The 27,867-nt window shown below is 48.9% G+C and overlaps 1 protein-coding gene across 2 annotated transcripts in view; it reads left to right on the forward strand.

Annotated features, from left to right (window-relative positions):
• The window catches only part of LOC139281267 (transcription factor 20), a 28,730-nt gene extending 1,899 nt beyond the window's left edge, over positions 1 to 26,831 (forward strand). For both annotated transcript variants that reach the window (XM_070901346.1, XM_070901345.1), the window contains exons 2-5: positions 7,228 to 12,827; positions 14,921 to 15,014; positions 19,843 to 19,892; positions 26,569 to 26,831. In XM_070901346.1, coding sequence (XP_070757447.1) covers positions 7,254 to 12,827; positions 14,921 to 15,014; positions 19,843 to 19,892; positions 26,569 to 26,592 — 5,742 coding nt within the window. In that variant the 5' untranslated portion in view covers positions 7,228 to 7,253 and the 3' untranslated portion in view covers positions 26,593 to 26,831. The remainder of the gene's footprint in view (positions 1 to 7,227; positions 12,828 to 14,920; positions 15,015 to 19,842; positions 19,893 to 26,568) is intronic.
• Positions 26,832 to 27,867: the final 1,036 nt, after the last annotated feature.

Raw genomic sequence — 27,867 nt, forward strand, 5'->3', positions numbered from 1 at the left:
GCTCCAAGGCCGCCGCTTCTTTTACGACTACGACCTGCCGCTCCATCACTGACATACCGTGGCTGCAGTGTGTACCATCTACAAGATGCACTGCAGCAACTCACCAACGCTTCTTCGGCAGCACGTCCCAAACCTGCGACCTATACCACCTAGAAGGACAAGGGCAGCAGGCACATGGGAACACCATCACCTCCAAGTTCCCCTCCAAGTCACACACCATCCTAACTTGGAAGTATATCGCCGTTCCTTCATCGTCGCTGGGTCAAAATCCTGGAACTCCTTAACAGCACTGTGGGAGCACCTTCATCACCAGGACTGCAGAGGTTCAAGAAGGCGGCTTACCACCACCTTCTCAAGGGCAATTAGGGATGGGCAATAAATGCTGGCCTTGCCAGCGACGCCCACATTCCATGAATGAATAAATAAAAACTATCCAGGACTCTCATAATTTTATACATCTCAATTAAGTCTCCCCTCATCCTCCTCTGTTCCAAATAGGGTGTGGTTGACCATGGGGGCACCATTGCGGCCACTTCTGCCATCGCCCAGATGTCTGCACTTGCACTTTTCGGCTGCTGGAGCAGGAGCCCTCGCTGAGTTCCCCCATTTCCCCCCTAACCTAGCACAGGGCCCCTGAGGCAAATAAAGGCTCCCAATTGCTCCATACACCTGAGAACATGATGCACTGTGTCCTGCAGTCAGAAACTAATTGTTTTATTTTAAGGGAGTGTTATTTTTGGGGGTAAATCACCCCCTCATTCGTTGCCTCAGCTGGCATCTCTGGGGCTGAGAGGAAAGGGCTCTCTCAGTGCACCGGTAGTGACCCCTCTAGCCAGGTGCCAGGAACTGCTCATGTAAACTGCTCTGCTTTTAATTTTCCCTCCCAGCTCAGCGAGACTCAGATTTCAAATGGGAAAAGGGGTGAAATTAAAGCTGCACCAACTCCCCCCGGCCATGAGTCCACCCACCCCAGCAACGCATTTCTAATGGTTATATAACTTCTCCATGGAATTCTCTGCCCCAGAGAGCTGTGGAGGCTGGGTCATTGAATATATTTAAGGCGGAGATAGATTTTTGAGCGATAAGGGAATAAAGGGTTATGGGAAACGGGCAGGGAAGTGGAGCTGAGTCCATGATCAGATCAGCCCTGATCTTATTAAATGGTGGAGCAGGCTCGAGGGGCCAGGTGGCTACTCCTGCTATTTCTTATGTTCCACAAGGTATTGCCTTGCTGGTGGGTTTATGTCTGGGAGCATTGATAAACTCTATTACCCTCACCCCTCTTGCACTATCCCCTTTCCCTCTCCCATTACTTCTCTTATCTATCTCTTCCCCTCTCACTCCTTCTCACACTCTCCCCTCACCCTCTACCCCCTCACTGTCTCCCTTTCTACCCTCACCATCCCTCCCCATTCTCGCTCTCCCTCCCCAACCTCTCTCCCCCTCTCCCCTCCCTCTCGCTCACACACTCTCCCTCGCACACTCGCCCTCTCCCCCTCTTTCTCTCCACCCTTCTACTCTCCCTCCCCATAAGCCTTCCTCTCCTCCTCGCCCCGACTCTCCTCCCTCCCACCTCACCCTCCCACCTCCCACTTTTCCCTCCCCTCCCCTCCCATATAATCTCCTGAAGACTATCTCTGCAAAACAGTCACACAAATCCCCCAATACCCACATGAGCTGAGCCCCCACTGTTTTCCCCGGGTGATGTTTCTCTTCCCTGGGTATATGAAATAGCTCAATCCCATACCAACTCAATCCGACCCGTATTCCCATCCCCAAGCATTTATCCAGCTTCTTTTTGAAGGAAGTTAACAGCATCTGCCTAACAAATATATGTATATATAATATAAAACCTGCTTTGACAAGAGTGGTCATTCTCTGTGAAGGAGAATGTTGCCTTTGCAATCTGTGGCCTTCCTTTAGGGAATGTTTCTGTGTTGAGATTATTCATTAGATTCTGTTCAGACGTTGGGAGTTAAAAATAGCTTTGATTTAAAAAAAATCTATTTAGTTTATGCTGATTGCACATACAGTCTCATTGTCAAGGGTTCCCGAGTTTGCTGCACTAATCTCCAGCCATTTCATTTCTGAGGAATGTCAGGCATTTTACTGGGAATCTTTAAGGGGAGCTCAGCATAGGCAACAGAGCCCTCTGAGAGAGGAGGTGGGGAAGACCCGAAAACAACCAGCCTGAATCAATAGAGTGAAGGAACGAATGAGCGGGGACGGAGATTAAGGATTCTCTGCTTGGGTGGGGGAGGGGGAATTGTGGTTGGGGTGGAATTGTTGAGGCTTCAGACCGTGAGCTGTTGCACTCACCCCATATAAATTAAAGTGTGCCTTTCTTTCTCGCTTTCTTTCTTTCCCTCTCTCTCTTTTTTCTGTCTGTCTCTGCCTCTGTGTATCTCTTTTTCTTTCTCTCTCTGTCTCTGTCTTTCTCGCCTTCACCGAGAGAGATCTTTGAGCCTGCCACTGATCATTGTGTATTCTATCTGTGTGCAGGCAATTTTACAGCCGGCCTCCCGGGCTGGATGAGTGGTTTCATCTGCTTTGGGTAAAGTGCTAATGCTGACCTTGACCCCACACGGTGTCCATTATCTGCATGGGTCTGACACCAGCCCAGCTCCATGTGTTGCTCAGTCAAGTTAAGTGGTCTGCATGCAACTCCTCTGTGACACGACTTTTAATAATCAGGCTGCATTTTATTAAAAGATCTCCTGTGGGGATAAGAACCACCAGCATTCCCTCCGCTGGTTTCATCTCACAGCCACCTCAGGCGGCCAGGCGTGATTTGCCTCAGCCCTGCTGCTGGTGAGGGTGCTTGTAGCTGCTCATGGGCAGCTGTGTGTACAGAGTGAGTGTGTGTAGGGTGCAAAGGAGCTGCACTACAGTGGTACCAGCGATGAAAAACTTCAGTTACGTGGAGAGACTAGAGAAACTGGGTTGTTCTCCTTAGAGCAAAGAGAACCGATTTCAATGGGTCGATAACAGGAGGGTACAGATTTAAGGTGATTGGCAAAAGAACCAGAGGCGACACGAGGAATATCTTTTTTACGTGAGTTGTTAGGATTTGGAATGCACTGCCGGATAGAGTGGTTGTTACAGATTCAATAGTAATCTTCAAAAGGAAACTGGATAAATAGCTGAAGGAGAAAAAAATGAAGGATACAGGAAAAGAGCCAGGGAGTGGGACTAACTGGATTGCTCCTCAAAAGAGCTGGCGCAGACTCGATGAGCCGAATGGTCTCCTTCTGTGCTGCACTATTCTATGATTAAGGGGAGATGTAATAGAGCATTCAAAATCCTGAAAGATTTTGATAGCGTACATAAGGAGAAATTGTTTCCAGTGGAAGAAGGTTCAGTAACCAGAGGCATACAGATTTAAGGTAATTGGCAAAAGCACCAGAGGTAACATTAGGATATTTTTTTATACAGCAAGTTAGGATCTGGAATACACTGCCTGAAAGAGTGGTGGAAGCAGTTTCAATAATAACTTTACAAAGGGAATTTGATAAATATTTGAAGGGGAAAAATTTACAAGGCTATGGGGAAAGAGCAGGTGAGCTGGACTAAATGGATCGCTATTTCAAAGAGCTGGCATGAGGGACCGAATGGCCTCCTGTGCTGTAACATTCTATGTGGGCAGTTTGTGTACAGAGGGAGTATCTATGGAGGTTTCTGGGGAGATACAATTGTGTTGTTGATAGAGCAGGAGAAAATAGAGAAATCAGCCTCAAAAATAAGGGGTGTGTGGGGTGATGTAGAAATGCCTATTTCAAGTCATCCGAGCCTGATTTGGATGAACATCTCCCCTCTGTTGCCTATAAGGGACGCATGTGAATGGAATTGGGTTCGTCGCAACCTAGTTCCAATTGGATGTGCCCTACATAGTAAATTGTCCCTTATTTCGTGGTAATTGGTACTGAGCGGAGTTTCCAATCCGTATCCTTACCGTCACCAAGATCACCTACTTCCACCCCGTCACATGGCCCACCTCCGCCACATGGCTCGCTTCCACCCTTACCCCAGCCCAAACACCACTGAAATTATTATCCTTATCTCCCGCCATTCTCGATTACTCCAACACTCCTCTTGCGTGCCTCCCATTCCTCAATTTCCATAAGCGTGACCTCTGTTGCTCATGTCCTGCCCGCACTAAGTCCCGTTCACCCATCAAACTCGTCCTTGCTGACTCTCTTTTACTTCCTGTCCACCAATGCCTCCCATTGAAAATTCTCATCCTTGTGTTTAAACCCCTCCCCATCTCTGTCACCTTCTTCAAAAGAAAGAACTTGCATTAATATAGTGCCTTTCACATCCTCAGGATGTCCCAAAGTGCTTTTGAGATGTAGTCACTGTTGTAATGTAGGAAAACGTAGCAGCCAATTTGCACACAGCAAGGTCCCATAATCAGCAATTTGATAATGAGCAGATCTTTTTTAGTGATGGTAGTTAAGGGATAAATATTGTCCAGGATACCGGTGATAACTCCTCTGCCCTTCTTTGAATAGTGCCATGGGATCTTTTACCTTCACCTGAGAGAGCAGACAGGGCCTCGGTTTAACATCTCATCTGAAAGATGGCACCTCTGACAGTGCAGCACTCCCTCAGTACTGGACCATAGCATTGCCACCTCCCCCCCCCCCCCCATTCCCTGCTGTACGCTCCGCCATTGTCAGCCATGACATCAGCTCTAAGGGTCCAGGCTCTGCAGTTCTTTCCGCCTCTCTACATCTCTCCCTTCCTTTAAGACCCACCTCTTTAACTAAGCTTTTGATCATCTGTCTAATATCCCTAAGGGTTTGGTGTCCATTTTTGCCTGATTACATTTCCTGTGAAGGGACATTTTTCAACATTTACGGCGTCATATGGCAAGTTGCTGTTGTCATTATGTTAACAATCTCACTCAAGAATAAGAGATGTGTAGAATGACAAGATAGAAAGAACTTGCATTTATGTAGCAGCTTTTCCTACATAACAACAGTGACTACACTTCAAAAAGTACTTCATTAGCAATAAAGCACTTTGAGACGTCTCATGGTCATGAAAGGCGCTATATAAATTCAAGTTGTTCTCCCGCAACCTCGGAGCGTCCCAAAGCACTTTATAGCCAATTAATTACTTTTTATTGAAGTGTAGTCACTTGTAGAAAACATGGCAGCCAATTTACGCACAGCAAGCTCCCACAAACAGCAATTATGACCAGATCATTTATTTTTAGTGATGTTGGTTGAGGGACAAATATTGGCCAGGACGCCAGGGAGAACTCACCTGCTCTTCTTTGAATAGTGCCATGGGATATTTTACATCCACGAGAGGGCACACTGGGCTTTGGTTTAAGTCTCATCTGAAAAACAGCACCTCCAACAGATCAGCACTCTGTCAGTACTGCACTGGAGTGTCAGCCTGGATTTTGTGTTGAAGCCTGTGGAGTGGGACTTGAACATCAACCTTCTGACTCAGAGGCGAGAATGCTGCCCACTGAGCCACAACTGACACCTTAAGGGTTACTTGTTACTAGTTAACCTGTGGGGCCAATTGGATGTACTGCAAAAGTCTCGTCCTGCCCTGAACCTTCCTGTGTCCCCAGAATCCAGTAGATAACAACAACAACTTGTATTTATATAGCGCCTTTAACGTAGTGAAACATCCCAAGGCGCTTCACAAGAATATTATGCAATAAAAATTTGACACCGAGCCACATAAGTAAAAATTAGCGTAGCTGACCAAAAGCTTGGTCAAAGAGAATTTTAAGGAGAGTCCTGAAGGAGGAAAGAGAGGCGGAGAGGTTTAGGCAGGGAATTCCAGAGCTTGGGACTAGGCAACAGAAGGCACGGCTACCAATGGTTGAGTGATTATCATCAGGGATGCTCAGGAGGGCAGAATTAGAGGAGCGCAGATATTTCGGGGTGGGGGGTAGTTGTGGAGCTGGAGGAGATTACAGAGATAGGGAGGAGTGAGGCCATGGAGGGATTTGAAAATAAGAATAATGGGAAGAATGTCCCACTGGTGCAGTGGAGAATGCTTCCTTGAGCTTGGTGCAGAGTAGAGTGGGAGGTTTACTCCGTGCCTTACCCTGACTGGGAGTGCTTGATACTGACAGTGTTCCACCACCTCCCCCTTTCCCACGGGGCTGGTATCTCTCAACCCTGACCAACACGAAACATTTTATGGAAAAGAAAAAGATATATATGATCCGAACAATAAAAAAAAGAATTATCTTTCAATCCTGGTGTAAATCTCTGCTCTGTGAGGTGGAAATGAGTCCAGGCGGAAGCTTTATTCGTGGCTGCCTTCTTCAGTGCCTGTGGTTGGTTATCACATCAGCACGACTCCCCTCTCTGAGCGCACGTACTAATGTACTTTGGAAAGATTAAAATGCTAATGATACACACAGGCAGCTACACAGTGACAAGGCAATGAATACAGTGATGGGTCCCTGGTATCAGGTTTGAAGGAGCAGAGAGGCAGCTGACTAGAAATCAGGCACAGCCAAACTGCTGTTGTAACATCCAGAGTCGGCAATCACATTGTAATAGGAAAGGCGCCTGATATCTCCATGAGAGGTACAGAGGGCATGTTATTCTTCAGTATTAGATACAGGGCTTCTTTGTCTCTCTATAAGGGGTTATTTTACAAGGCTATGTTCTTATAGAGAATAGCAGAGACCCCAGGTTCTGTGCATATTATAGAAAATAGAGAATAGCAGAGACTGCAGGTCCTTGTGCGTATTATAGAGAATAGCAGAGACTGGAGTCCTTGTGTATATTTTAGAGAATAGCGGAGACCCCAGGTTCTGTGCATATTATAGAGAATAGCAGAGACTGCAGTCCTTGTGTATATTTTAGAGAATAGCAGACACTGCAGGTTCAGTTTGTATATTATAGAGAATAGCAGAGACTGCAGTTCCTGTATATTTTAGAGAATAGTGGAGACCCCAGGTTCTGTGTATATTATAGAGAATAGCAGAGACTGCAGTCCCTGTGTATATTTTAGAGAATAGCAGAGACTGCAGATCCATTGTGTATTGTAGCGATCATTAAACATTAAAACTAAACCTAGCACAGAGTTGAGATTGAATCGAGAACTCTTTATAGTTGTTTGGACCAATACCACATCAGTACCATTGGAGGCAGCTTTTGGTGTTCATTATCCATCATTTTATTGGCTGAAGTTGGTTATTGTTTTTAACTTTCTCGTATGATTCTTGCTATTGTCCGTTCACAGGGCTCAGTGACGCAAGCTAAGAAGCCATGCAGTCCTTCCGAGATCCCGGGGGCTTCCAAGGCAGCCAACAGAATTTCCAGCAGGTCCGGGCTGACTCCTCGCGTCTGGAGACCTACAGGCAGCAGAACCCGGTCGCCCAAAGCTACGAGGCCCATGGCATCACCTCAAAGGAATATTACAACCAGCAATCCTACCAGGGCTATGCCAATAACACCGCTGCCAATTACTTCAGTGGCGTTAAGCAGGTTGCTGCCCAGCACCCACAGGGGAGACCTTCGAGTGCCGTGTCGACATACCAAAGCGCTGCCTACTCCAGACAGTATCAGAGCGAAGGGCAGGCTCCAAAATGGGGCTCTCAAGGCTCTTCGGTGGGAGGTCTATCCCAATACGGCCAGGACTCCTTTAAGGGGTCTGTTCCTTCCACTGCCGGTGTTACCGCCTACCAACAGCAGCACATGCAAGCCAACGCCACCAGGAACCCGCCTGCCCTGTCGGCGCAACAGACTCATTTCATGCACCAGCCCCATCACAAGCCCTTGATGCAGCAGGCCTCCCCCTACGCTGCCAGGTCGGCACAGTTCAACCAGGCCTTCCAGTCCTCGCCCACCTCTTACCCCACCGTGCAGGATTACAACCATCCCTCTCGCTCGTACGAAGGCTACGCGCAAGTGCCCGCAAATTCACAGTACGACCGGCAAAGCGCGGCCACGCCAGACTATTCCACCCAGGCCGGCTACGGGTACAAGGCGGCCATCGCCAAGTCCGGGGGCTATGAGCAGAGCAAAGCCGCCCAGGTCAAGCAGCACAGCCTCCAGTATCATAACCAAGCCAAGCTGCATCTCTTGAGTCAGTCGCCCCAGGTGTACTACCAGACCGACGCTCCCGTAAAATCTCCGGAACAGTTCTATCAAACCTTCAGCCCCACTTCTAGCCACTCCCCTGTTTCCACTGTGGTCAGGTCCCCGTCCTACAGTTCGACTCCATCTCCGTTGATGGCCAACCCCGAGACTCTCCAATACGGCCAGCCACCCGAGGGTGGCTCCATGGCGTCTGATCTCAAAGGTAACGTTTCTCACATGATGCCATCGGCAGCGCCGTCCACCACGCAGAGTTCCAGCAAGACGCCGGGTGGAAGCTGTAAGGTCTTCCTCAAGGATAAAATTCCCGAGAAACTGCTGTCGGATGGAGCTTTCAGCAGCCTCATAGCTCTCAGCTCTCAAGTCGAAAACATTCCCAGAACCGTGCAACAGCTCTTGCTTTCCAACAGCCTTGCTCCGCACAGGAAGATGGGCAAACGCCTGCCCAAAAAATCCGAGATATTAAAGGAGCTGAAGAGCTCCGAGGACACCCTGTATTCGGAAGAACCCCTGGGGACACCTCAATCGGAACCTCTGGGTACACCCCAGTCACTGCAAACCGACCTGCAGGAAGGAGAATATTCCAGCAGCTCCGAAGATCAGCTGGAGAAAATTCATTTCTTTCACGGCCACTGCAGGAGCTCGGCAAACCTGGACGCTCTGAGGAAAAATCTGGACACCATTCTGTCCTGTTCCGTCACCTCGCCGAACGACGTGGTTGCCGAGTCCAAATCGGACGACTCAATGCAGAGCGGGGAAAGCTACCCAACATCGGCAGACTTTGAGAAGCTGGCCGGTGATAGACAACCCATCCTCTTTTCAAAGGAGGACACGAAAGCCTCTAGTGTTATCATCCTAAAAGACTCTTTCAAGGAGAAGTTGGAAGCAGAACTCAAGTTTAATCATTTTGGGGGGGACAGGGAAAGTAAGGGGGCGCACTTAAATTTGTACAGCGGCGAGAACTTTGTCGGCCACCTTATCCGCCCAAAACGATCCGTTCAAGGACAAGGCTTCGCCTCGGATTGCAACCAGGGGACAGTTAAGAGTGACTGTCCAATGATGCCAAAGGGTTTTGGGGATGACACTTACAGCGAATCACAACTTTTTCCCCATGGGATGGACTCCATAAACCCATTACAACCTTTGGCAGTAGATTACAGAGATAACTTGATGTCCTCTCTATCCAACAGTAACCACGAGTGCTATTCCTCGCACATTCCGGGTGCTCCGCAGGATTTGGAAAAGCTTGATTTGCCCGATAAGAAAGGGAAGGAGCCTTTGCTGGAGTGGGAGGAGTTGGAGGTCGACCTCTCGCAATGTGATCTTCAGAAAAAGTTCCTTCAGAAGTTCCACGTCAACTACAGGCAAGAGCAGAGACCTGTGCAGAAGGATTTGACTCCTGCGCGCTTGGTCCAAGAGATGGAACCGATGAGGGGAGCTGATGAGGAGAGAGATCCAGAGAGCAGTGGGAACCAGATAAACAGCAACTCTGAATTTCGGCTCCCCACCATGGAGCAGAAGGAGCAATCGGCAGAAGATGAGGAGCTATCAGTGGAATCAAAGGGAAATGCAGTTCTACAAGACGCTATTGCTGCCATCACCGAAAGAAAATCCGTCATCTGTGATGTCTCCCCCACCCGACACTGTGTGAAGGAGGCGGTCTCTCCACATCCAGAAGGGAACTGTGGTTGTATAGAGGAAAAGCAAAATAGCACCGAGAGAGGGGAGGATAAAGTGAGTTCGAGTGCTGCACCCCGCTTGCTGGGGCATTCAGTTATCCACGTGGGACCAGCAATAGTCGCAGATTCAAAGGTTCCTCAAGGGGATCCTTCCGGAGTTGTGATGAACCCCGAAGGAGAGCACGTGAAGTGCGAAGACCACCAGCAGGACAAGGCCCCTGAACCCACGGCGGTCGCAGAGACTCTGGGCTTGCCAGCGCTTTCCTCAGAATTAATCAGCTCGGCGCTGACCGAAATAGAAAACGGTCCCTCGAAAATGTCGGGGAGCAGAGGTCCAAGATTCCGGAGACTCTCGGCCAGAGCGACGCAAGGAGTCGGTCTCGGGAGCAAAGACCATTCGCCGCCCAAGCCAGAGGAGAACGTCCAGCCTCTCAAGATGGTGCCGGCCAAACTGAGATGTTTGGGGCCACAGAGAGACCGAGCTAAAAGCAAGGGCCCCCAGGAAGGGTTCGCTGCCTCAGAATCCATGGCAAATCTGCCCACCAGAATGTGCACCCGCTCTTCTACTGCTTTACTGGAGACTGAGCTGACCATCCAGTCCAGGGGTCTCTTGAGAAAGGGAATGGTCTCTCACCGGGAGGATGGTCCAAGGGACATGAGCTGTAGCTCTAGGCACAGGTTGCACTTGGACTCAGACAAGTGTTTGATTCAAAGACAAGGTACCAGTCCAAGTATAAGAGCTCATCTGACCAGGACCAACACCGTGCCCCACAGTAGGCCCGCCTACACTGTCCACCCGGACCAACAGATGAAGGGCCACGAGTGCTTGACCCAAGAGTCCAATTCATATAAATCTGTTGTGCTGAGGGCCAGAACTAGGGCTCAGGGAATGATTTTGCAAAAAGATGTAAAACAACGAAAAAGCTGCAATCTTGTCTCCGGTCGATGTTTGACCACCAAAAATAATACTTCGGTGTCAAGGACTCAAAGACAACTGACAGCCAGACACGAGGCGTTGGATTATGTTGAAGGGGAGATGACGACCGAGAGATTAAAGGCACGAAATTCGGCTTTAAGACTTGGGGGGCAGGAGGACCAAAGGTTTCCCCTGTCGCATCCTTTGAAAAGAAAAGGTTACTGTTCCCTTCCACTGATCCCCGCTAAAAGGCAACATCAGATGTTGAAGGCAAACGATACAAGGACAGAGAAACAGAAACCACTTCCTGGTCTTTCTCCTTCAGAAAGTAACTCAACAGCCCAATCTGTGACTGGTGAACCCATCCAAGGTGCCAGTTGTGAAGGAACTTCACAACGTTGCCTCAGTAAGGAAACATCAAACACTGACAGCAATACCCAGTCTGTTATCTCTCTGAAGACCCCTCCGAAGACAAAAATTCTGCCCCCGCGGAAAGGCAGGGGCCTCAAACTGGAGGCCATTGTGCAAAAGATCACCTCTCCAAACTCAAAATCATTCGCCTGTAGCAATTATTCAGATAGCAATGTGACGTGTTTGACCCTGGATGAAATACTGTCCCTAAAAGAAGAGAAACTTGCGGAAAATGCCAGCAATGAGGTGCATCAGGCATTGATTGAACAAAGCAAAGTGACGGCAAAAGATGTTCCATCGAAGATTGCCCTGGTGGAGTTGAATAAAAAATGCCTTATCGCATCCAAGAGACTCAAAGATGAAAATGAATCAAGAACTCAGGAAAAGAGCAGTATTCATGTGAAGACTGATGTGAATGTAACTGCCCAGCCAGCAAGTATTGAAGCGGAAGACCAGCTCAATGTGAAGCTTTCTCCGAAGGAAAGGATGATGGAAGAGAAAGAGGGAAAGCTTACAGCTACCACTGATGATAATCCTCAGCTTGCCTCCCCTTCCTCAGTTTTGTCTTCTATTTCAGATCCGGGTCCAAATGAAGAGTTGGTGAATTCTCGGGATGTCGTGGAACCGAAGAGGCAAACTTCCCCGAAAAGCTGTCTTCCTCCTGCGAAGAGGCGCGGTCACCCAACAGGGAATAAGAAGGTCAAGCAAACCAAGACTAATTCCAAAGTCAAGAGGCTTGCTGGAAGAGGCGGCAGAAGGCGAAGAAAGCACCTCAAAGGGAGCAAGACCACAAAAGCTGCCCAAAGACGTAAAAACCAGCTGAAGAAAATAAACCTCCCTCCTGTGGAAACCAAAGAACCAGTGATACGGCTAAAATATGTGTCGTATAAGATGCCAAGAGCAGAGAACAAAGCCAAGACCTTTTCTCCTTACATTCGTGTTGAGAAGAGTAATGAGGTATCGTCCATCTGTACGATCATTAACACGTTGTCAGAGGAACAGTCCAGGTTCCAAAAGATCAAGAAAAAGTCTTCATTTTCACAGGCCCCTGTATCAGTCAGCAAGACACTGCCAACATCTTCAGCTATGTTACCTGGACCTGTGGTGCTAGATTCCGCTAAGCAAGGCTATCTGGTCTGCTGCTTATGTGGAAGACCGAAGAATCACAAGGAGCTCGGTGACCTTTTTGGACCATATTATCCAGAGGACTATATACCACCAGTAACAAAGAACCAGCATGTCAAGGGGAAATTGGAGATAAAGAATGGAATGAAAGAGACACAAGAGAGGCTCTCTGTTGAATCAAAAGTTGCCAACTCAGATAATGAGAGTACTGTCGGTATTACCGTGGAGGTCCCGTCCATTCAGGAGAAGGTCCCGTCCATCCCGGAGAAGATACCGTCCATTCCGGAAAAGGTCCCGTCCATCCCGGAGAAGGTCCCGACCGGCCTGGAGAAGACAACCGAGGTGGAAGATCAGAATCCGCTCAGGACTAGTTCAAGAGAAAAGTGCAAAAGGCTGAGCTGCTACTGCTGCGAGAAAAGTGCCGAAGACACTGAGCCGAAGAAGGTGAAGAAGAAGCCAGGCGTGGAGGAGGAGATGCAGCCTCCTGAACTGCCCCTGGACCCCCACGAGCGTTGGGTGCACGGAGCATGTGCTGTGTGGACCAGTGGAGTCTACCTGACTGCAGGGAAGCTGTACGGTCTGCAGGAGGCTGTGGAAATGGCCAGTGAAATGGTGAGATATCAAACCCAGATTATCATAGGGAGAAAATGCTGCATCCTGAGAAATTAACTTGCTGCAATGTTGTCATAAATATATATAAAATCTATCTTTTATTTCATATTCTCCAGGCATATATTGATTCAGTCGTGATACAACTTTTTAAAGTTTTTTTTCGAGTGGTAAACTGGGTTAGAGTAATGTCCCTGTGCCTCTTGAGATCTGGGTTTGAGTCCAGCTTAGAGTTCGGCTTTGATGGGAGGCTCCTGAGGGACAGCTGAATGCAGTCTCAGCCTACTCCCCATTGAACATCTGCTCACGGCAACAGAGCTGAATATGAATCATCCAGACAGAGACCACAGGCCTGCTTCGAGTGGAGGAATAAAAGGAAGAGGCAAAGTGCTGTCGGTAGAGTTTATCTAAAGTTTGGGGGTCAATTCGACATTTTGGGATCCATCTAACTGGTGCAATGCAGACTGGGGAGAGGGCTTGGTGCAGCCAAGCGAGGGGAAGAATTGCATTCCTTAGCACTGCAGCCTCTCACTACAGTGACTACAAAACAAAGTGTGGATGGAAATACCAAAGTAGGTTTTAAGGGGCATCTTAAATATACTTGGAAGGGAAAAATGTATAGGGCTATAGGGAAAGGGCAGGGGAGTGGGGCTAATTGGATAGCTCTTTCAAAGAGTCAGCACAGGCACAATGGGCCAAATGGCCTCTTTCTGTGCTGTACAATTCTATGATTCTAAAACTGAGTCAAATCATTTTAAGATTTAGAGTCAAGTGCATATTTTCTCTCTTCCCTCCTTAATACTTGTACCAAGTTCATTCCCCCCTTGTGTGCCAATAACTTAACAACCTGTCCTCTAAGACTTGAGGTCTGATGATGTTAAATCTTCTTACTACCATGGTGTGCAAAGATCATTAAGTCTTTGGTAGAGCTATCCACTCCCCTGCTCACTCCCCAAAGCCCTGCAATTTTTCCCCCTTCAAGTATTTATCCAATTCCCTTTTTGAAAGTTATTTTTGACTCTGCGTCCAAAATGATTTGCGACAGATTATTTTTCATATCTCCCTTCCCACCGCCCCCGAGATGGTGTTAACATTTCCTGTGGAGGAGATGTAGTTTTACTTGCAGCTTTTTCATTAATTTCTAGGAACATCCAAATATTTTCCCCAAGTCTTTTAACAAACTGACCTTTCATCAACACTGATTCATTAAATTGTCACATTTAGTAGGGGAAGCGGGTGGGGGATGATGACATTTGTGATCAGAAAGGAATATAAAATCAATTCTGGCATCTGGTGTCAAGAAGAGACTCCAAAGAAATATTTTTTTCTAAATGTATCAGTTCTTGCATCCGTGTTGCGGATGTTTGCCTGCTGTATCTTTCCCTTCCATCACTGCTTTTTGTCTGTGAGTCCTTTCCACGGTGATGATCCCAGCCCATCTAATATTAATCATCTCTCGACACACAAGCTGAGCAGCCAAAAAAATCATGATTCTCACAGTAGGATCCTGCAAGTTGGCAACAACAACAACTTTATATAAGCCCCTTTTATGTAGAAAAAGGTCCCAAGGTTCTTCAGAAGCATGATCAGACAGAGATTGGAGGCCGAGGCAACACAGCTGAGTCATGGGATAGCAACAACAGTAATTTGCATTTATATAGCAAGTTTAACATTGTAAAACGTCCCAAGGTGCTTCACAGGAGTGATTATCAAATGAACTTTGATAGCGAACCACGTAAGGATACATTAGGGCAGGTGACAATAAACTTGGTCAAAGAGGTAGGTTTTAAGCCATGTCTTGAAGGGGTGGAGAGATGGGGAGAGGTTTAGGGAGGGAATTCCAGAGCTTCGGGCCTAGACAGCTGAAGGCATGCCAGCCAATGGTGGAACGAAGGATGTGAGGGGGTGTGCAAGAGGCCAGAGTCAGAGGAATGCAGATCTTGGAGGGTTGTAGAGCTGAAGAACAAGGCTGTTGCTAATTTTTTTTTGGAATGTGAGATTTAGTTCCATTCACTCCAGTAAAAGAGGAAAGATTAATTGGAGGCAAACTTTGAAATCATTAACGTTATGTACCTGTATTTATTCTTTCCCTGCAGAGGTGCTCGATATGCGAGCAGGCAGGTGCCACTCTGGGCTGCTACACCAAGGGGTGCAATCAGAAATACCATTACATCTGTGCCATTGAGTCAGGTAAGGAGACCACCATCTCACAGCGACTGTCAAACCTAGTTAATCCTCACCGTGCCTTTCTGTCTAACTAAATAGAGGTGTTCAAAATTATGAGGGGTTTTGAAAGAGCAGATGGGAAGAAACTGTTTCCACTGGGAGGAGGTTCGGTAACCAGTGGACACAGATTTAAGATAATTGGCAAAAGAACCAGAAACGGAGATTAGATATTTTTTATAATGCAGCGATCTGGAACGCGCTGCCTGAAAGGGTGTTGGAAGCAGATTCAATAATAACTTTCAAAATGGAATTGTATACATACTTGTAAAGAAAACATTTGAAGAGCTATGAGGAAAGGATGGGGCTGGAGGGCTGGGGGGATATGACTTAATTGGAAAGCTTTTTCAAAGAATCGGCACAGGCATGATGGGATGAATGGCCTCCTTCTGGGCTATATGACTGAGAAATAATAAAATAATCTATTGATATTAGGTTCCATTTTATATTATCTCTCCAATATAAAAAAAACTAAACCTGCAAATGCAGTTAACTGTGTCTGTACAGAGGTCAGACCAACCTGCTTTCTAGGCCAGGTTACACATTGTTTACATTTAGCGATTAAGTTATTTGTAACTAATCACAATAAAACATTATATGCCTTGTTAACCCCAAACACTGATATTTTCTGTGTATCTTCGGTACAACATCAGAATAGAGATAAATGTTTAGCAGGCCTGGAACATATTGGTAGAAAGAAGAACTCGCATTTATATCGCCTTTCACCACCTCAAGATGTCCCAATTAAGCGAATTAAGTATTTTTTTGAAGTGTAATCACTGTTGTAAGGTAGGAAATGCAGCAGCCAATTATTCCACATCAAGCTCCTACAAACAACAATGTGATAATGATCAGATAATCTATTTTCTTAGTGGTGTTGTCTGAGGGATAAATATTGGATGTGTTTATTTGTACTAACTGAATGGCAGCCGTTTCTCTGATTGGCTCACCAGTATTACATGACCTATTGCTGATTAGTCCCCTTAGAGGATAAGCCACACCCTGAAGTTCCTCTGGAATGTGCAACTAGAACCACCCAGCCCAAGTTCTGACTGACTTTCCAATTTGTAATTCGATCCATTTTGACTTCATAAGACACAGAGGATAGATCTCCCCAAAAGCCACCAAGTTTCAGCTAAAGTCCCTTACACCAGCGCAAGTGCTGCCTCCCCCAGCTGAAGACCATTACACCAGCGCAAGTGCTGTCTCCCCCAGTCAAAGTCCCTTACACCCTCTACCTCCGCCATAGATAGGGCATTGTGTGTGGATTGTTAACAGGTTTATTTGGTATGAAGTGTCGTGACTTCTGGATTTCATCCACCCCAACTATGTCCCTTGTAACACACGCACCGAGCTTGCACGCATCAGGGGATTGGAAGAACATGATCCATCTTCGCTGAGGTCCCTCTCTCCCCTCCGATCACCCCACCTATGTCTCTCTCTTCCCTGCCCAACCCCCAGGCTCTCTTTCTCTCCCCCTCCCCCAACCCGCCCAAGGCTCTCTCTCTCTCTCCCTCCCCCCCAGGGCGCCTCTCTCTCCCCCCCTCCCTCCCACCCTGCCCCCCAGGGCCTCTCTCTCTCTCTTCCCCCCCCTCCCCCCCCCGCCAAGACCCAACCAAGGCCCTCTCTCCCTCTTTCCCCCCCCCCCCCAAGCTCTCTCCCTCCCCAAGCTCTCTCTCCCTCTCTTCCCCCCCCCCCAAGCTCTCTCCCTCCCCAAGCTCTCTCTCCCACCCCCCCTCCCCTCTCTCCCTCCCACCCCCCCTCCCCTCTCTCCCTCCCCAAGCTCTCTCTCCCACCCCCCCTCCCAAGCTCTCTCTCCCACCCCCCCTCCCAAGCTCTCTCTCCCTCTCCCTCCCCAAGCTCTCTCTCCCTCCCTCCCCAAGCTCTCTCTCCCTCCCTCCCTCCCTCCCTTCCCCCCTCCCCAAGCTCTCTCTCCCTCCCCCCCCCTCCCCAAGCTCTCTCTCCCTCCCCCCCTCCCCAAGCTCTCTCTCCCTCCCCCCCGTCCCCAAGCTCTCTCTCCCTCCCCCCCGTCCCCAAGCTCTCTCTCCCTCCCCAAGCTCTCTCTCTCTCTCCCCCCCTCGGCTCTCTCTCCCACCTCCCCCCCAGGCTCTCTTCTTCCTCCCCCCCCCCATCAAGGCCCTCTCTCCCTCCACTCTCTTCCCCACCCCGCGGCTCTCTCTCCCTAGCCCCCCAAGCTCTCCCCCTCCCCCACCAAAGCTCTCTCTCCCTCCGCCCCCCCCACTGCCCCAAGGCTCTCCCTCCCCTCCCCTCCCGTGGCTCTCTCTCCTCCTCCTTCTCCCCCCCCCCCCCCCCCACGGCTCTCTCTCCTTCCTCCTTCTCCTCCCCCCCCCCCGGACCCAAGGCCTCTCTCTCCCTTTCCCTCCCCGGACCCAAGGCCTCTCTCTCCCTTTCCCTCCCACCCCCCCCCCCCCCCAAGGCCTCTCTCTCTCCCCTCCCCAAGGCCTCTCTCCCCCCCCTCCCCCCCAAGGCCTCTCTCCCCCCCCCCCCCAAGGCCTCTCTCCCCCCCCAAGGCCTCTCTCTCTCTCCCTTTCCCTCCCACCCCCCCCCAAGGCCTCTCTCTCTCTCCCCCCTCCCCAAGGCCTCTCCCCCCCCCCCCCAAGGCCTCTCTCTCTCTCTCTCTCTCTCTCTCTCCCCCCCCCCCCCCCCAAGGCCTCTCTCTCCCTCTCCCCCCAAGGCCTCTCTCTCCCTCCTCTCCCCCCAAGGCCTCTCTCTCCCTCCCCTCGGCCTCTCTCTTCCCCCCCCCCCCCCCCCAAGGCGCCTCTCTCTCTCTCTCTCTCCCCCCCCAAGGCCTCTCTCTCCCTTTCCCTTCCCCCCCCCCCACAAGGCCTCTCTCTCCCTCCCCCCCCCCCAGGCCTCTCTCTCCCTTCCCCCCCCCCCCCCCCAGGCCTCTCTCTCCCTTCCCCCCCCCCCCCCAAGGCCTCTCTCTCCCTTCCCCCCCCCCCCCCCAAGGCCTCTCTCTCTCCCCCCCCCCCCCAAGGCCTCTCTCTCCCTTCCCCCCAAGGCCTTCTCCCCCCCCCTCCAAGGCCACTCTCTCTCTCCCCCCCCCCCCAAGGCCTCTCTCTCTTCCCCCCCCCCCCAAGGCCTCCCTCCCTCCACCCCCCCCCCCCCAAGGCCTCTCTCCCTCCCTCCACCCCCCCCCCAAGGCCTCTCTCCCTCCCACCCCCAGGCCTCTCTCCCTCCCACCCCCAGGCCTCTCTCCCTCCCTCCACCCCCCCCCCCCCCAAGGCCTCTCTCCCTCTCTTTCCCCCCCCCCCCCCCCCCCCCGGACCCAAGGCTTTTTCTCCCCTCCCCCCCCCAAAGGTCTTTCTCTCTCCCTCCCCCCCCGCCCAAGGCCTCTCTCTCTCTCTCTCTCCCCCCCCCGCCCAAGGCCTCTCTCTCCCTCTCTCTCTCTCCCCCCCCTCCCCAAGGCCTCTCTCTCTCTCTCTTTCCCCCCCCCCCAAGGCCTCTCTCTCTCTTCCCCCCCCCCCAAGGCCTCTCTCTCTCTTCCCCCCCCCCCCAAGGCCTCTCTCTCTCTTCCCCCCCCCCCCCCCAAGGCCTCTCTCTCTCTTCCCCCCCCCCCCCCAAGGCCTCTCTCTCTCTCTCCCCCCCCCCCCCCAAGGCCTCTCTCTCTCTCTCCCCCCCCCCCCCCAAGGCCTCTCTCTCTCTCTCCCCCCCCCCCCCCAAGGCCTCTCTCTCCCCCCCCCCCCCCAAGGCCTCTCTCTCTCTCTCTCTCTCTCTCCCCCCCCCAAGGCCTCTCTCTCTCTCCCCCCCCCCAAGGCCTCTCTCTCTCTCTCTCTTTTCCTCCCCCCCCCCCAAGGCCTCTCTCTCTCTCCCCCCCCCCCAAGGCCTCTCTCTCTCCCCCCCCCCCAAGGCCTCTCTCTGCCACCCCCCCAAGGACCCCCTTTCTCTCCCTTCCCCCCCTCCCCAAGGCCTCTCTCTCTCTCTCTCTCCCCCTTCCCCCCCCCCAAAGGCCTCTCTCTCTCTCTCTCCCTTCCCCCCCCCCCCCAAAGGCCTCTCTCTCTCTCTCTCTCTCTCCCTTCCCCCCCCCCCCCCAAGGCCTCTCTCTCCCTTCCCCCCCCCACAAGGCCTCTCTCTCCCTTCCCCCCCCCCCCAGGCCTCTCTCTCCCTCCTCCCCCCCCCCCTCCACTCCAGGCTCTTTCTCTCTCTCCCTATCCCCGCCGCCCCTCTCGACACAGTTGGAGATGCGTTGGGAGGCTCGAGGCTACTCGGGCCTCTGGGCGGGACGGGCCAGACCTGATGCATTGGAGGATCGCCACTGCCGATTGCCTCGACACAGTGGCAACGCGGTATTCGGGGCCAGTTCCGTTTCCGGGCGTGGTCGTGGAAATTGTGCTGAGGGAGGGGGGTGGGTAGTCGGTGACTATTTGTCCCAACTCTCGCCTCTGGGAGACGCATGCGCAGAAGCGAGAGTTAGGACAAATAGTCACTTTGAGAAATATATGTCAGGACACCGGGAGAACTCCCCTGCTTCTCTTTGAAATAGTATCAGCGGATCTTTTTGGTCCATTTAGGAGGCAGACGGGCGTCGGTTTAAAATCTCATCTGAAGGACGACATCTCAGACAGTGCTGCACTGGAGTGTCAGCCGAGATGATCTGCTCAAGTCCCTGGAGTGGAGCTTGCACCCACAACTTTCTGACTCTGAGACACGAGCGATACACACTGATCCACAGCTGACACTCCATCCCGAAAATGTTACCTCATCTTGACTCTTTGTAAATGCTGCAATAATTATTGCTCTGCTTTCTGTTTTCACACATCCCTTGTCCCCGCAGGTTGCCAATTAAGTGAGGAGAATTTTTCAATGAAGTGCTCGAAGCATAAGGTAGGTCAGAAATATGTTTGGGGAGTTGTGCTTCAAAAGCAGCACGATTTCCTTTTAACTTTTTTTCCGTGAAAATTACAGTATAAACAGACGGCGACTTTGTGCTGCAAGCAGGCCAGAAAGTTCACGAAAGGCTAAAATACTTTTATATGCTTTATGTAGAAAATACTAAATTGTGTGCCGTCACTTACAGTGTGCCCTATAAACCTTTCGTTCGTTTTAATCAAAGATTTGGAACTTGTAACTCGCATCGGAGGTAATAAAGCTGAATGTTTCCATTGACGAGATCAACAGTTTAATGTACCCGATCAAGAGCTGCAGTGTCACCGCCAGCTTTCCCCAGCCTTATAATGCTCCGTGCAGGAATTGACAGTGCACCAGCAGAAGAGCAGCCTCTCACGGGACTTGGTGACCAGGGTACCGGTGGCTGGAGGTCCTTTTACACCGAGGGCAGACTGTCGGCAGAGGCACAGTGCTCCTGCCTTCGATGACTCTCGTTCATGTGAAGTACCAGATTTCTGTGTGTCACGGGAGCTGCTGTTGAATCTGCACGTCGCAGCGCAGCCACTGTTGTAATGTAGGGAAACGCAGCAGCTCAGCTGCGCACAGCAATGATCAGTTATATATGTTTTAGTGTTGTTGGTTGAGGGTTAAACATTGTCCAGGACATTGGAGAACTTCCCCTGCTCTTCTTCCAGTAGCGTTATGGGATCGATTCAGTATGTTACTGGCATTCCTTCATGCATTACTGGGATACAAGTCCTGTGAACATTTTACAGTAACACACCATACATAGGATATACGGCACAGAAACAGGTCATTTGGCCCAACCAGTCCATGCCGGTGTTTATGCTCCATTCCAGCCTCCTCCTGGCTTTCCTCATCTCACCCCAACCGCATAACCCTCTATTCCCTTCTCCCTCATATGCTTATCTAACTGCCCCTTAACTACATCGATACAATTCGCTTCAACCACTCCCTGTGGTAGCAAGTTCCACATTCCCACCACTCTCTGGGTAAAGAAGTTTATTCTGAATTCCCTATTTGATTTCTTGGTGACTATTGATGGCCTCAAGTTATGCTCTTCCCCACAAGTGGAAACACTCTCCGTATCTGCTCTATCAAAACCTTTCCTGATTTTGAGCGAAAAGAGTCCCAGCCTGATCATCTTTTCTTGATAGGTGTACCCTCACATTTCTGGTATCATCCTTGTAAATCTTCTCTGCACCCTCACCAGTGCCTCTATATCCTTTTTATAATATGGCGACCAGAATTGCACACAGTTCTCCAATTGTGGTCTAATCAAGGATCGATACAAGTTTAGCATAACTTCACTACTTTACTGGGGTATTATAGAAACATAGAAAATAGGTGCAGGAGCAGGCCATTCGGCCCTTCGAGCCTGCACCACCATTCAATAAGATCATGGCTGATCATGCAACTTCAGTACCCCACTCCTGCCTTCCCTCCATACCCCCTGATCCGTTTAGCCGAAAGGGCTATATTTAACTCCCTTTTGAATATATCCAACGAGCTAGACTCAACAACTTGCTGTGGTAGAGAATTCCATAGGTTCACAATTCTCTGGGTGAAAAAGTTTTTCCTCATCTCGGTCCTATATGGCTTACCCTTTATCCTTAGACTGTGACCCCTGGTTCTGGACTTCCCCAACATCAGGAACATCCTTCCTGCATCTAACCTGTCCAATCCCATCAGAATTTTATATGCTTCTATAAGATCCCCTCTCAGTCTTCTAAATTCCAGTGAAAATAAGCCTAGTCGATCCAGTCTTTCTTCATATGTCAGTCCTGCCATCCCGGGAATCAGTCTGGTTCCCACTGCACTCCCTCAATAGCAAGAATCTCCTTCCTCAGATTATGAGACCAAAACTGCACACAATACTCAAGGTGTGGTCTCACCAAGGCCCTGTACAACTGAAGCAAGAACTCCCTGCTCCTATACTCAAATCCTCTCGCTATGAAGGCCAACATGCCATCTGCTTTCTTAACTGCCTGGTGTACCTGCATGCCTACTTTCAATGACTGATGTACCGTGACACCCAGGTCTCATTGCACCTCCCCTTTTACTAATCTGTCACTATTCAGATAATCTGCCTTCCTGTTTTTGCCATCAAAGTGGATAACCTCCACATCCACATTATACTGCATCTGCCATGCATTTGCCCACTCACCTAACCTGTCCAAGTCACCCTGCAGCCTTTTAGCATCCTCTCACAGCTCATCCAGCTCAGTGTCATCTGCAAACTTGGAGATATTACATTCAATTCCTTTGTCTAAATCATTGATATATATTGTAAATAGCTGGGGTCCCAGCCCTGAACCTTGCGGTACCCCACTAGTCACTGCCTGCCATTCTGAAAAGGACCCGTTTATTCCCACTCTTTGCTTCCTGTCTGCTAACCAGTTCCCTATCCACGTCAGTACATTACCCCCAATACCATGTGCCTTAATTTTGCACACTAATCTCTTGTGTGGGACCTTGTCAAAAGCTTTTGAAAGTCCAAATACACCACATCCACTGGTTCTCCCTTATCCATTCTACTAGTTACACCCTCAAAAAACTCTAGAAGATTTCTCAAGCATGATTTCCCTTTCATAAATCCATGCTGACTTGGACCGATCCTGTCACTGCTTTCCAAATGCGCTGCTATTACATCTTTAATAATTGATTCCAGCATTTTCCCCATTACCGATGTCAGGCTAACCAGTCTATAATTACCTGTTTTCTCTCCCTCCTTTTTTAAAAAGTGGGGTTACATCAACTACCCTCCAATCCATAGGAACTGATCCAGAGTCCATGGAATGTTGGAAAATGACCACCAATGCATCTACTATTTCTAGGACCACTTCCTTAAGTACCCTGGGATGCAGACTATCAGACCCTGGGGATTTATTGGCCTTCAATCCCGTCAATTTTCCTAACAGCATTTCCTGACTAATAAGAAGTTCCCTCAGTTCCTCCTTCTTGCTAGACCCTCGGTCTCCTAGTATTTTCGGGAGGTTATTTGTGTCTTCCTTAGTGAAGACAGAACTAAAGTATTTGTTCAGTTGGTCTGCCATTTCCTTGTTCCCCATTATGAATTCACCTGATTCTGACTGCAAGGGACCTACATTAGTCTTCACTAATCTTTTTCTCTTCACATATCTATAGAAGCTTTTGCAGTCAGTTTTTATGTTCCCAGCAAGCTTCTTCTCATACTCTATTTCCCCCCTAATTAAACCCTTAGTCCTCCTCTCCTGAATTCTAAATTTCTCCCAGTCCTCAGGTTTGCTGCTTTTTCTGGCCAATTTATATGCCTCTTCCTTGGATTTAACACTATCCCTAATTTCCCTTGTTAGCCACCTTCCCCATTTTATTTTTACGCCAGACAGGGATATACAATTGTTGTAGTTCATCCATGTCTGCCATTGCCTATCTACCATCAACCCTTTAAGTATCATTCGCCAGTCTATCCTAGCCAATTCACGTCTCATACTATTGAAGTTACCTTTCTTTAAGTTCAGGACCCTAGTCTCTGAATTAACTGTCACTCTCCATCTTAATGAAGAATTCTATCATATGGTCACTCTTCTCCAAGGGGCCTCACACGACAAGATTGCTAATTAATCCTCTCTCATTACACAAGACCCAGTCTAGGATGGCCTGCTCTCTCTAGTTGGTTCCTCGACATATTGGTCTAGAAAACCATCCCTTATACACTGCAGGAAATCCTCCTTCACAGTATTGCTACCAGTTTGGCTAGGCCAATCTAGATGTAGATTAAAGTCATTCATAATAACTGCTGTACCTTTATTGCATGAATCCCTAATTACCTGTTTGATGCCATCCCCAACCTCACTACTACTGTTAGGTGGTCTATACACAACTCACACTAACTTTTTCTGCCCTTGGTGTTTCGCAGCACTACCCGTATAGATTCCACATCATCCAAGCTAACATCCTTCCTTACTATTGCGTTAATCTCTTTAACCAGCAACGCTACCCCGTCTCCTTTTCCTTTCTGTCTATCCTTCCTGAATATTGAATACTCCTGGATGTTGAGTTCCCAACCTTGGTCACCCTGGAGCCATGTCTCCGTAATCCCAATTACATCATATCCGTTAACAGCTATCTGTGCAGTTAATTCATCCACCTTATTACGAATGCTCCTCGCATTGAGACTCAGAGCATTTCAGACTTGTTTTTTTTAGCACTCTTTGTCCTTTTAGAATGATGTTGTAATGTGGCCCTTTTTGATTTTTGCCCTTAATTTCTCTGCCCTCCACTCTTACTTTTCTTCTTCCGACCTTTTGCTTCTAGAAACAGAAAATAGGTGCAGGAGTAGGCCATTCGGCCCTTCGAACCTGCACCAGCATTCATTAAGATCATGGCTGATCATTCCCTCAGTACCCCTTTCCCACTTTCTCTCCATACCCCTTGATCCCTTTAGCCGTAAGGGCCATATCTAACTCCCTCTTGAATATATCCAATGAACAGGCATCAGCAACTCTCTGCGGCAGGGAATTCCACAGGTTAACAACTCTGCGCGAAGAAGTTTCTCCTCATCTCAGTCCTAAATGGCCTACCCCTTATCCTAAGACTGTGTCCCCTGGTTCTGGACTCCCCAACATCGGGAACATTCTTCCCGCATCTAACCTGTCCAGTCCCGTCAGAATCTTATACGTTTCTATGAGATCCTCTCTCATCCTTCTAAACTCCAGTGTATAAAGGCCCAGTTGATTCAGTCTCTCCTCATATGTCAGTCCAGTCATCCCTGGAATCAGTCTGGTGAACCTTCGCTGCACTCCCTCAATAGCAAGAACGTCCTTCCTCAGATTAGGAGACCAAAACTGAACACAATATTCCAGGTGCGAACTCGCCAAGGCCCTGTACAATTGCAGTAAGACCTCCCTGCTCCTATACTCAAATCCCCTAGCTATGAAGGCCAACATACCATTTGCTGCCTTCACCGCCTGCTGTACCTGCATGCCAACGCTCAATGTCTGATGAACCATGACACCCAGGTCTCGTTGCACCTCCCCTTTTCCTAATCTGCCACCATTCAGATAATATTCTGCCTTCATGTTTTTGCCCCCAAAGTGGATAACCTCACATTTATTCACATTATACCGCATCTGCCATGCATTTGCCCACTCACCTAATCTAGCCAAGTCACCCTGCAGCCTCTTAGCGCCCTCCTCATAGCTCACACCGCCACCCAGTTTAGTGTCATCTGCAAACTTCGAGATATTACACTCAATTCCTTCATCTAAATCATTAATGTATATTGTAAAGAGCTGGGGTCCCAGCACTGAGCCCTGCGGCACTCCACTAGTCACTGCCTGCCATTCTGAAAAGGACCTGTTTATCCCGACTCTCTGCTTCCTGTCTGCCAACCAGTTCTCTATCCACGTCAGTACATTACCCCCAATACCATGTGCTTTGATTTTGCACACCAATCTCTTGTGTGGGACCTTGTCAAAAGCCTTTTGAAAGTCCAAATACACCACATCCACTGGTTCTCCCTTGTCCACTCTGCTAGTTACATCCTCAAAAAATTCCAGAAGATTCGTCAAGCATGATTTCCCTTTCACAAATCCATGCTGACTTGGACCGATCCTGCCACTGCCTTCCAAATGCGCTGCTATTTCATCCTTAATGATTGATTCCAACATTTTCCCCACTACTGATGTCAGGCTAACTGATCTATAATCACCCGTTTTTCCTCTCCCTCCTTTTTTAAAAAGTGGTGTTACATTAGCTACCATCCAGTCCATAGGAACTGATCCAGAGTCGATAGACTGTTGGAAAATGATCACCAATGCATCCACTATTTCTAGGGCCAATTCCTTAAGTACTCTCAGGCCCCGGGGATTTATTCGCCTTCAATCCCATCTGCCTCCTTTTTACTTCCCTCTGCCTCTCTGCATTGATTCACATCCCCCTGCCATATTAGTTTAAGCCCTCCCCAACAGCACTAGCAAATACTCTGCCTCGGACATCGGTTCCAGTCCTGTCCAAGTGCAGACCATCCGGTTTGTACTGGTCCCACCTCCCCCAGAACCGGTTCCAATGTCCCAGGAATTTGAATCCCTCCCCCTTGCACTATTCCTCAAGCCACGTATTCATCTGAACTATCCTGCTATTCCTACTCTGACTAGCACATGGCACTGGTAGCAATCCTGAGATTGCTACCTTTGAGGTCCTACTTTTTAATTTAACTCCTAGCTCCCTACATTCAGCTTGTAGGACTTCATCCTGTTTTTTACCTGTATCGTTAGTACCTTTATGTACCACGACAGCTGGCTGTTCACCCTTACGCTCCAGAATGCCCTGCAGCCGCTCCGAGACATCCTTGACCCTTGCACCAGAGTGACAACATAACATCCTGGAGTCTCGTTTGCGGCCGCAGAAACGCTTATCTATTCCCCTACAATAGAATCTCCTATCACTATAGCTCTCCCACTCTTTTTCCTGCTCTCCTGTGCAGCAGAATCACCCCTGGTGCAATGAACTTAGCTGCTGCTGCCTTCCCCTGATGAGCCACCTCCCTCAACAATATCCAAAATGGTATATCTGTTTATGTTCCTACATGCAGTACACACAGAGTGTGGTGTGAGGTACAATGCTCCCGTATTTATTTTAACTGATTTCTTGTTCCTCTCTCTCTTTTTAGAGTGTATTGTCTAAAACACTATAACAGCAGGAAAGCTCCACTGTGCCAAGATTAAGTGACGTTACCCCACAAGAAGGTGTTAAATACAGACTGCAAGCTGAGAACAGTCAATGAATGTATTGTGGAATCATGCAGTTAAAGGAATGGAAAGATGAGACGCCCTGAAGCAGCATCACCTATCCTGAAATACCAAGGACACCAACAGATTGACTCAATCCTAGTCAATGTACGTTCTCCCCCATTAAATCCTCGCTGCATTTTTTTCCCTGGGGGGGCGGGGGGAGGGGAGGGGGGGGGTGGGTTGGAGGGAGGGAGGTGGGTAAATATAAATAGGTTCTGAGTTTTTCTGAACTGCAAGACGCCTGTGTAAACACTGATAATTCAAGAAGCGCCAAACCATCAATTGTCTTAATGTTGCTGTGTAGATAATCTTACGAAGTGGGATCCAGGGTGTTTTGCAAAGAAATGCAAGAGGGGGAAATGATATCAATTTGCAGACTGCCATTAAATGATAAAAGAAAACTTCATGGATGAGCGAAGTCTAATTTGTTAAAGTAGGTAATGAAATACAGTTTGAAATAAGGACACAACTGATTGCCTTGCCGTGGGTTTTTAAAAAATGTTTCATTTCACCGGTTGTTTTATACAGTAGGGAAAGGGTGGGAATACTCGCGTGACTCCCAAGTGAAGTACTGCAGGAGATTGTATAACTCACGAGGCAGCGAGTATTCCCTTTATCACACTTGGCAGTGTTTATTTTGAGTTTGCAAAATTAATTTTTTGTAAAAATTTTCTTTTTAAAAACACGAAGCAATGGTGGCATCATCATGGATACACTCCCAATATGTCAGCATTGGAAATGTGAGGAGGGGAGGAATTGTTTTTCCTGCAATTATCAGTACGTCAGAGTGTGATAATTATTGAAAATTAATGGAACCGGAGGTGTCTGGATAGTCTGATACCTACTGGGAAGAGACCCACAACTTTAAGCTCCTTCTTTCAATGTGTAATGTAATGTACTGTACATGTACCTGTAATGCAATGCCACTTTTTAGGAATAAAAAGCTGCAGAAAGCAATCTGTCCCATTGGGATAATTGAAGAGGTCTTTGTAATTAATTTTCTTTGCACTTTTCTTTTGAGTCACTGGATCAAAGAAGTGGTGCAGGACACATCCTTGGGTTGGTCCTCTACTCATTGGAATTCAGAAGAATGAGAGGTGATCTTATCGAAACGTGTAAGATTATGAGGGAGCTTGACAAGGTGGATGCAGAGAGGATGTTTGCACAGCTAGGGGAGA

This window comes from Pristiophorus japonicus, chromosome 15 (assembly GCF_044704955.1).
Source record: "Pristiophorus japonicus isolate sPriJap1 chromosome 15, sPriJap1.hap1, whole genome shotgun sequence".
Lineage (NCBI taxonomy): Eukaryota > Metazoa > Chordata > Chondrichthyes > Pristiophoridae > Pristiophorus > Pristiophorus japonicus.